Source organism: Chionomys nivalis, chromosome 20 (genome assembly GCF_950005125.1).
Source record: "Chionomys nivalis chromosome 20, mChiNiv1.1, whole genome shotgun sequence".
Taxonomy (NCBI): Eukaryota; Metazoa; Chordata; class Mammalia; order Rodentia; family Cricetidae; genus Chionomys; species Chionomys nivalis.
This window is the reverse complement of record NC_080105.1, coordinates 40,911,969-40,922,130: the sequence shown is the minus strand read 5'-3', so window position 1 is coordinate 40,922,130 and position 10,162 is coordinate 40,911,969. Positions and strand designations below refer to the sequence as shown.

General features: G+C 46.8%; 1 protein-coding gene across 1 annotated transcript in view; it reads left to right on the top strand.

Moving 5' to 3' along the window:
- The first annotated feature begins 1,103 nt into the window (after nucleotides 1-1,103).
- Nucleotides 1,104-10,162, top strand: part of Gsr (glutathione-disulfide reductase) — a 32,933-nt gene continuing 23,874 nt past the window's right edge. Inside the window, exons 1-4 of the mRNA XM_057752920.1 lie at nucleotides 1,104-1,376; nucleotides 8,878-8,904; nucleotides 9,538-9,626; nucleotides 10,076-10,145. Coding sequence (XP_057608903.1) covers nucleotides 1,137-1,376; nucleotides 8,878-8,904; nucleotides 9,538-9,626; nucleotides 10,076-10,145 — 426 coding nt within the window. The 5' untranslated portion in view covers nucleotides 1,104-1,136. The remainder of the gene's footprint in view (nucleotides 1,377-8,877; nucleotides 8,905-9,537; nucleotides 9,627-10,075; nucleotides 10,146-10,162) is intronic.

The window sequence follows — 10,162 nt, the reverse complement described above, 5'->3', positions numbered from 1 at the left end:
ATGGCCTCAAAATCACAGAGATCTGCCTGCCTTTGCCCTCCAAGTGGTAGGATTAAAGGTGAGGGTCACATGTTGCCTGCACTAATAGTGCCCTTTCCATTTTATGATCAAGAAGAAATCAGTGTATGGAGAGGGGCCCTTTATATGTATCTACATGCCTTTATAACTATCTCATCATACTTTGACCTGGTGAGTTTAACAATCATTGAGCTTTCACTGTGACCTTGAAAAATGTTTTCTCGCTGTTATTCTGTCTACGTTTATTATTGGGTACTATACTAGACAGAAAAAAAAATCTTTTTCCTTGATCATCTTGAACCCAAATTCCTCCTACTTCTGCCTCCCAAGTCATATTATTTTTCAAGCAGGAAAAAAATAACCCAAAAACAATGAACTATATATAACATTCTCATTTGATGCATTTTGATTGCTGTGCGGGACCTAGGGGACCTGTATTCATTATTTCTTCGCCGTGGGCTTCCAGTCTTCTGCTTCTATGATCTGTACACTGTTCCCAAAGACCCTGCCTGGGATCTTGGCCGCTTTAGTTAGCAGCTCCATCTCAGTAACTTCCACAGCTTGGCAAGGCAATGCCTTTGTCTTCAAGCTTCATCTGTGGATCATTTCTGCCACTCAACACATTATCCCAGTCTTTTTTTTTTTTTTTTTTTTTTTTTTTTTTTTTCGAGACAGGGTTTCTCTGTGGCTTTGGAGCCTGTCCTGGAACTAGCTCTGTAGACCAGGCTGGTCTCGAACTCACAGAGATCCGCCTGCCTCTGCCTCCCAAGTGCTGGGATTAAAGGCGTGCGCCACCATCGCCCGGCTATCCCAGTCTTTTTAAAAGTACAAGAGAAACACGTTAAAGAGAAAAAAATGCGGTTTAAGATGTTAAAATTCCTGTCTCCTGCCCCCAGCGACTCTGGACGTGAGTCAAGGCCTAACAGGGCTGGGCAGTAGTGCAGGAGCGGGGGCCGGAGAAGCAGGGGGCAAACAAAACGTTCGCTTTCTTTGGTCCCGATCCACGCGCTGCGGGGCGGGTGCTAATCGAGGGGTGGGGACGTTGGCCCTGCGCCCGGCCCGCCGCGGGTGCTTAGTCACGCCGACGCTGCACCCGCTCCCCGCGTGCACTTCCGCGCATGGCGCTGCTGCCCCGGGCACTGAGCGTGGGCGCGGCCCCGAGCCTGCGGCGGGCGGTGCGCGCGCTCACTTGCGCCATGGCGAGTCCTGGCGAGCTGCAGACCCCGGCCCCGGCCGCCGCTTCCTTCGACTACCTGGTCATCGGCGGCGGCTCGGGAGGGCTGGCCAGCGCACGGCGGGCGGCGGAGCTCGGCGCCAGGGCCGCGGTGGTGGAGGGTCACAAGCTGGGTGGCACTTGCGTGAGTATCGGGGCCCTCGGGCCGCGTCGGCAGGCGCTTGCTCCCCGACCTCTGCGCGAACGTCTCGGGCGCTTCCTTACTCGGAGGCCCGGGGTCCCGGGAGATGGCGGGAAAGAGGAAAAAGAGGCCGGCCGGCCACGCAACACAGGTGCAATGCTAAGGAAAGCCAAGCATTTAAGCCCAGCTTAGCTGCCCGGCATGCATCTCCCTACGGGGGAGTATTGCATCTGGCGCTGGAGCTAGAGAAACACGAAACTGCCTCTGGGAAACTGCTAGTGGCGTGGGCGAGTGGGGAAGGCGAGGGCACTGACGTTGAGGAACGGGGACCTGATCTCGTCTATATTTCAAGGGCAGAGTGATGGGTAGCAGGAGTGTTCAGCTTTAGCTGCGCATGGGAATCCCCTGGAGAGTTGAAGTTCTGCCTCACTTGCTCCCGCGCATCCAAGGCTCCCAGCTGTGGCTAGAAGTGCCGCGTGGGTGTTAGCGAGCTCAGCAACTCGCAGTTGATCTGAACTGCAGCCAACGCTGAGGACGACAAGCCACCTTAAGAAAAATCTTAAGGAGTTTCTCAGCTTCGTGATACTCTTTGTTTTGCGTTGTTTGGAGACAAGTTTTCAAATTACACGCAGAGGGAGAGGGCTAGATTGAAAAACTTCATCTTTTTTAAAGTCTCGAACCCACATTAGTGTGGCCCTTTCCTATTCCTATCACAAGATCAAGGCAGAGTTCTTGTTGGTGACTGAAAATGCTGACCCAAGAGTCACCTGAGACTCGGGTTCTCTCAATGCCTTTTGAAGAGTGACGTTTAAATTATCGTATGTTGGGAACTCCTTAGGGGCAGGGATGGGTTCCTTTATTTGTGTACTGCTTGTTACCCTAAAATACCTTGCTCGGTAGCTGTTTGTGAAATGATTGGAGCTAGAGAGGGTGACTGGAAGCAGGCTCACGCCACTGCTGAAAATGAGGGTGGAGGGGAAAGGTACGGTCTTGATTGACTGTTAATGATTGGCCTGCACTTTGACTCTAGAAATCCGTGCAGAGGGCAGAGCGAAGGATGCTGCTCAGAGCCCGCCCTTTGCCCTCCACAAATGGTAGTTCTGTCGCTTGTCACCTCTGCACTGGGCTTTTGTTTTCCCACTTCCTTCTTCATGTCACCTTGGATTTGGAACGTCCACTGTCATTGTTGGTAAAGAAGGGGCCGGTGGGTTTAGGCTCCCATGAAGAAGGTGAAAACGGGCTGGAGAGGTGGCTCAGTGGTTAAGAGTACTGCCTGCTCTTCCAAAGGTCCTGAGTTCAATTCCCAGCAACCACATGGTGGCTCACAACCATCTGTAATGAGGTCTGGTGCCCTCTTCTGGCCTGCAGACATACAGACAGACAGAATATTGTATACATAATAAATAAATAAATATTTAAAAAAAAAAAAGAAGGTGAAAACAGAGATAAATTGCTTCCACGGCAAAGAGAGGACCGCTCAGAATGACAGCGTTTGCCGCCCGCGACACACCTAGCCTTGCCGGGTTCCTCCTTGTGGAGCAGCTCCCATTTCACACCCAAGCACTGGTGTCCCTGGGACATCAATGTCCGGTGCGTTCTAGTGGCATAACTTTGGGGATCCCCTCAAAGTAGCTTTTGGCTTGGAATTACAAAGCAGGGTAGGGCTGCAGCCAGTATCAGAGAAAATATAACCAAACGGTAGACCCAATAACATGCGTCCATTGGAGCTTAATTTCTGAATTTAGGTGAGCAAACAAAAACCGAATGTAGTTGTAAGGTGTTGGATTAAATAAAAAAACAGCTGGGGGTTGGGGTGGGAGAGAACCGAAAGAAGTATCCCCCCCCCCGAATCTTTCTCCCTAGAATAATTAAAGATAATCCCTTACTGCCCAGTGCACTGAAGTTATTCCTGAAGAAACAAATTAGAGATGATCTTTTTTTTTTTCAAAGATTTTTATTTTTATGTATACAGGGTTCTTCCTGCATGTATCCTACCTACAGTACAGAAGAGGGCACCAGATCTTATTACAGATGGTTGTGAGCCACCATGTGGTTGCTGGAATTGAACTCAGGACCTCTGGAAGAGTAGCCAGTGTTCTTTACCTCTGAGCCATCTCTCCAGCCGCCTAGAGATGATCTTTGAATTCAGTTTCAAAGTCTCTGAGAAGCGCAAACCAGGGCTTCTCCTGCTCAGGACTCCATACCTGCAGAGCAGCAGAGGGACGCGCCCCAAGGCCGGGTAGTTCTCTCCCCACGCAGACCTTGGGGGGGATCTTGGCTCAAGCTCTGGTGCTTGCTGAGTGTGCTGACCCTGGGATTAGGAGGAACCCAGTTCTTGTGCTGTTCTCTGTTCTCTACATCTTACCAGGAAGCATGTGGTAAGGGCTGACTGACTGGCAAAGTTATGGTGAACTGGGCTTGCACGGTGCTGCCTGAGAAACCCACAGGGCAGGCCCGGGAAAGGGCTGCCCAGTAGATTAAGGCTCATGTAGTCAGCAGACAATGATTTAGCGACATGCAGCCTGGTTTATTGTCGCCAGCATGCACTTTAATTCTCAATGTAGCTCTCTAAGCCTGGTGGAAAGAACATTTATTTGCTTTTTTTAAAATAAACATTTATTTATTTATTTATTATATATACAAAGTTCTGTCTGCATGTATGCCTGCAGAAAAGGGAGCCAGATCTCATTACAGATGGTTGTAAGCCACCATGTATTTGCTGGGAATTGAACTCATGACCTCTGGAAGAACAGCCAGTGCCCTTAACACCTGAGCCATCCCTTCAGCCCAATTCATTTCCTTTTGATTCCAATAGGTTCCCCTTAAAAATAGAAACTAGCCCTCATTGGCTTTGTGAATTTAGAACATCATAAAATGAAGCCCCTCCTGCTCTCTTTGGTTTGTTTGTTTGTTTGTTTTTGTGTTTTGGGACAGGGTTTCTCTGTGTAACAGTCCTAGCTGTCCTGGAACTAGCTCTTGTAGACCAGGCTGGCCTCGAACTCACAGAGATCTGCCTGCCTCTGCCTTCCGAGTGCTGGGATTAAAGTTATGTACCACCACCGCCCAGCTGTCCTGCTCTCTGGAGTGTTAAATATAGAAGTGGTTGTAAATTGGGGAGCTGGTTGGAGTTGGTAATAAGTATTATTTTTCACTTTGGCCATTTGCCTTGTTGATTGGCTGTCTTACAGTGATAATTGCTATATTTTTATTTTAAAGAGCAAACAAGCAGTTTGTTCAGAAGTAAACAAACAAACAAAAAAAAAAACCCAGCTCTCTGTAGCTAGAAGGGACCTCAAAAAAGAGCTGCCTGGTTTTTTTTGTTGTTGTTGCTGTTGTTGTTGGTTTTGTGTGTGTGTGTGTGTGTGTTTTTACACTCTAAATATTATCTTTTTCTTTTTAAATATGTGTGTGAATGGGTGGAGGTACCTACAGAGGTCAGAGGTGTCAGATGCCCCCAGGAACCACAAAATTACAGGTGGTTGTGAGTCACCTGACCTGTGAGTTGGGAATCAAACTGGGTCCTCTGGAAGAGCAGAATGTGCTCTTAGCTGTGGAGCCATCTCTCCGGCCATGCCTTTACATTAAAATTTTCTTCTTTGAGACAGAATCACATGTCACCTCAGCTTGCCTCCACTCACCACGTACCGCTGCTGGCATTTATCTCCTGATGCTCCTTCTGCCACCTTCCCTCTGCTAATACTGGAGGTGCCCCAGATGCCAGTGCCTGGTGGCTTCTAGGCTGCAGCCAGGGGGAGGACTGGCAGGAGAAAGACCGAGTGTGGCTGGGGGCACCGAGCTTTTGTTCTCCAGGGCTACCAAAATAGGACAAGCGCTGTTTCAGGACTCTGGCCTCTTTCCCGTCCCCAGGCTCTGAAGGGTGCACAGGGTCACTGCAGTGCGGACTCTCTGGCCCAAGAAGGCTGTCGTCTTCGTCATCCTCTCTGTCTAGTTTCTTGGTTGGTTGCGTGGGCACCTTAAATAAGTTTAGAGCTTGGGAGCCCCCACAAACTCTGGGATGAGATCCACATGGGGCGTTAGCCTGCACAGTGGATATTTAGTGCGTTCTGGAATGAATGACTAAGTCTAAGTTTTAAAAAAGAAATGATAGAAGCTTCTTAAAAATAAACCAGATAGACCTTAGTCATGTGTAGGTCTGGCCATCTTGACCCTAAGCAGAAGCATATTCCATTTTTCATTACTTAAATTTAGGATTATATGTAGCTCAGGCTGGCCTGGGAATCCTGTTACTTCTGCCAGAGCCTTCCAGGGTTATGGGTGTGCATCAGCATCTGTCCACACACTTTTATTAAAAAAAACCAGGCTGGACTGAAACTCACAGAGATCCACTTTCCTCCCAAGTGCTGGGATCAAAGGCACACACCACTACCGTCCTACCGAGAATATGTTTCTTTATCATCCTGAAATTATCTTCACCCTTCAGGAACTCCGTTAGGAGTGTGTTCTGGAAGAAATGGTTAGTGGACTCACACTGCAAACTGCAGAGGGTGGGGGTGTGAGTTAAAGGCATTGAGACCCACTTTGCCCACCCGGGAGCACCCCACCAAGGAGCCGGGGCTGATCTTCCCTGAGGATTTTAGCTTTTGGCATCTGCAAAACATCTGTCACCCTCCTCCCTTAGGAGTGACTCATTCTGCTGTCCCTTTGACTGTCAAGTGCCTCCCTTGAGTAGCAGAGCCTCAGCTTGGTCAGCTGGTGATTTAGCAGACAGCGTTTGTTCCAGTATAACAGAGGACTTCCCGCCGAGTGTGTCCAAAGTGCCGCATAGGTGTTCTGGGTTTTATTGTGTGTCCAAAGTGCTGCATAGGTGTTCTGGGTTTTATTAGGCTTCGGTTCTGCACACTTCTCTCATTTCTGTGGGTTCCTGCTTCTGTCTTTTAAGAATCATTTTAAAATGTAATCTCAGTTTTTAAATCCAAATACAGTCAGCAAGAGGAGGGTGTAGTGATGGGAGGGAGCAATGCTGGGGTGAATGGAAACAAAGTATGGTGCTCTGTGTGTGTATATGTGTGTGTGCGTGTGCACGCACGTGCATTGTGTGTGTGTGCGTGCGTGTGTGGGTGTCACAAGTTTCATAATGAGCCCTATTAGTTTGCGGGCTAAATTAAAAAGAAAATTTCACCCAGGCAGTGGTGGCACACACCTTTAATCCCACCACCTGGGAGGCAGAGACAGGTGGGAATCTCTGCCCATCTGGTCTACAGAGCAAATTTCAGGATAGGATCCAAAAAGTTACAGAGAAACCCTGTCTCAAAAAAACAAAAATAAATAAATATAAGACAAATTCCAAGAACAAAACTGGACAGGTAGAGACCCATCTCTTTCTACGGGGCAAAAAAAAATCCCAAACCCAATAACTTGGAACCGTAGAGAAGCATCGTTCATTCCTTCACATCTCTGGGTACAGGATAATAGTGAACGGCAGGATTATAATGAAGCTTTATCAGGTATACTTTAGCAAATAGAATCTGGAAAATTTAAATAGCTGGAAAGTGTTTCATAGACTCAGAGGCAGTAATGTAATACTACACCACCGGTGGATAGTGAACTTATCTCCTATTATTCATTATGACTGGGCTTCAGGGAACATCCTCCCTTTATACATGTCTGCAGTGTGTGTGTGTGTGTGTGTGTGTGTATGTGTGTGTGTACGCGTGTGCTGTACACATGTCTGTGTAGCATAGATGGACCAGATGTGCTGTGCTTGCTAATGTTGGTTTAATAAATCTTTCAAATGTCTCCCTTGACCCCCTAACTTTGTCCCTGGGTGTTTTGGGGATCTCAATATCTCTTTCTCTGTATCTCTATCTGAACCTCTCTGCCTTTTGTACAAAGATAAGTTTCAATGTAGTCTGTAGTGCCTTTGTAAACCAATTAATTTTTTTTTTTTTTAGTTAAAAAACAAATAGCCTTAACAGAAGGAAGAGGCAGGCAGGATAGCCACAGCTATATACTGAGACCTATGTCAACAATAACAAAAGTAGCCATAAGTCTTGTTCTTTTTTTTTTTTTTTTTTTTTTGGAAACAGGATCTCACCTATTGCCTAATTTGACTTTGAACCCTACATAACCCTGCTGTCCTTGAACTCCTGCCTAGTCTCCCAAGGCCGCTGCCCCTAGCCCTCCAGTTCAGGGTATGAGATCCACTGAGGTTTTCTCATTTCATTAGCAGCGGTTGCTCAACATCCAGGTTTCATATCACATGCCTTATAATCTTGTGCTTTTGGTGACTGCTCACCAATTTGTAAATATGTGGCAGCACCAGCGATTTCAAAAAATAGCGCACCTGTTTGTTTGAATGTGTATGTATGTGCATGCATGCACTGGGCACCCTTGCCATGGCACATGAGTGGAGGGGAGAGGAAAATTCGTACTGGTTGGTTCTCCTCCTCGGGCAGTCAGCCTTGGCTGCAAGCATCTTGACCCACTGCGCCATCTCACTGGCCCCACACTGATTATTTTTACAGATGCACTGTTGATTCCTTCTTTTGTCTTAGAACCTCCTATGTCAGCCGAGATAAATTATCCCTTCTTCCTAGTCAGTAGGTATCTGGTTAAAGAGTATCTGGAATGTGTGTTGGGGGATCTGTAATTTTCCCTTTAAGCTGAAATCAGTCTGGTTTTCCTTCTGCAAGCGGCTTTCCTGCTAGTACACACAGAACATTACCCATGCAGTGAGATCCAGACTTGGATTTGTCTTTATTTTATTTTATTTTATTTTATTTTATTTTATTTTATTTGAGACAAGGTCTCATGTAGCCTAGGCTAGACTCAATCTTCTGCGTATCTAAGGATCCCGGGATCCAGATTCTCTAAGTGCTGGGATTCCAGGTGTGTGCTCCCATGCCTGGCCAGGGCTCACATTTCCCACTCTCAAGCCGTTGTAAACACATTCTTAGATGCCCCAGCTTTTAATAAAGAGGCAGTGATCAAAAGCGGTTAGCAGGCTGGGGAGATGGCTGAGGAAGTGAGAAGCTTGCTCTATAAGCATGACTTGAGTCTGGATCCCAGAACCCACGTAAAAGCCAGATGTAGCAGCTTATACCAGGCCCTGGGGCAGGCAGATCCTAGGGGCTCTCTGAGCAGTCAGTCTAGCCAAAGTAGTGAGCTCCGGGTTCGGTGGGAGTCCCGTCTCATATGGAAGGTGGAGGTCCATGAAGTCGGCTTCTGAGCTCCACGCACATACATGCGCGCACCTGCACACACATACACTACATACACACACAAAGAAAATCTCACTGCCCCTCCCCTTTTTGAGAAAAATGGATACACATGTTCTGCTTTGTCACATGAGGAACTCTGCATGATTTTCTAATTGTGGTAGAAAAAGCAAGTGACGGTAGGATCCAGTTCACTGTGACTGTCAGTAGTTGTAGCTGGTCTCCGGATGACTCTGTGACCTTTGGTATTCATTTTTCTTACAGATGTTTGTACGACTCAGATTGGGCATTCTTAACCTGTGTCTTTTTGCATTTTTTTCCCCTAGGTGAATGTCGGATGTGTCCCCAAAAAGGTAAATTTTTAATCTCGCCTCCCCTCGCTGCTCCTTGCTCATGTTTAGTGAATCATGGTCAGAATAAGGGCATTCCAAACATACCAGTTACAGATGGTCCTGGTTAGCTTTCTGTTGCTGTGGCAAGCACCTGACCAAAAAGCACCTTGGGGAGGAAAAGGTTTTATTTCAGATTACAGCTCACAGTCCATCATAAAGGGAAGTCAGGGCCGGCACTGAAGCAGAGAACATGATGAAATCACTGCTTACTGGCTTGCTCCCCATGGCTTGTTCAGCTTGCTTTCTTATATAAATCCACAAAGCTTACAAAAATAAAAAGTTTAAAAGAGGAATAAGAGTAAGAGTAAACAAAAAAGTGTATGGAATAATAAAAAACTTCAGAGGAACAATTATGAGGCCATTAATATTCTACTTTTTATCATGTTTATAGGCTGGCTAATTTAATGGTATCATTTTCCCTGACACTTCAGATATAAAATCTGTCTAGCCAGGTCCCGAATCTTCTCTCTTAATGTATTTAGTTGCCATTTAACTCCAAGGTCACTGTTTTTGTCTGTCATATTTCCCTCATGGCTTCTGTCTTTCTTCAGCACTCAAGTGTGACTAATTTTGATACTTTTTTTAAAAAAATAGGTAATGTGGAACACAGCTGTCCACTCTGAATTCATTCATGATCATGTGGATTATGGCTTCCAAAGCTGTGAGAGTAAATTCAATTGGCAGTAAGTGTTAATGCTACAAGGGTTCCGTTTACAACTCTGGGTGCTTTTGAAACCCATTTGTACTTTGAGGGGCGGGGGTTTACTGTGTCCGAATATGTCCAGGACTGGGTGTGCAGCTTGGTCGCAGAGTTCTTGCCTAGACTGATTGAATTCAGGCAGTCAGGCTTGGCAGCATGTGACCTTACCTATTAAGCCATTTTGCTGGTCTAGCTCCTGATCTTCTGCACAAACAGAGGCACACATATTGAAGATGTTCCCTGAGTGTGCTCCAGAACAGAACAGGAGCATCCTGAGCATCCTCAGCACGGAGAAGCTTCTGGCCCAGGGGACACCTCTCTTCAGTTACTTCTTTCGTTCTTACAGAAGTCAGTGGTCTTCGAGGCTGAGGCCCTGGCTTCTAGGTGAAGAAAGAAATTTGTTTCTGCGTAGTGACTCCGGTGTCTTTACAGTGTCATCAAGGAGAAGCGTGATGCCTACGTAAGCCGCCTGAACACCATCTACCAAAACAATTTAACCAAGGTGTGTATGCCGGCCTT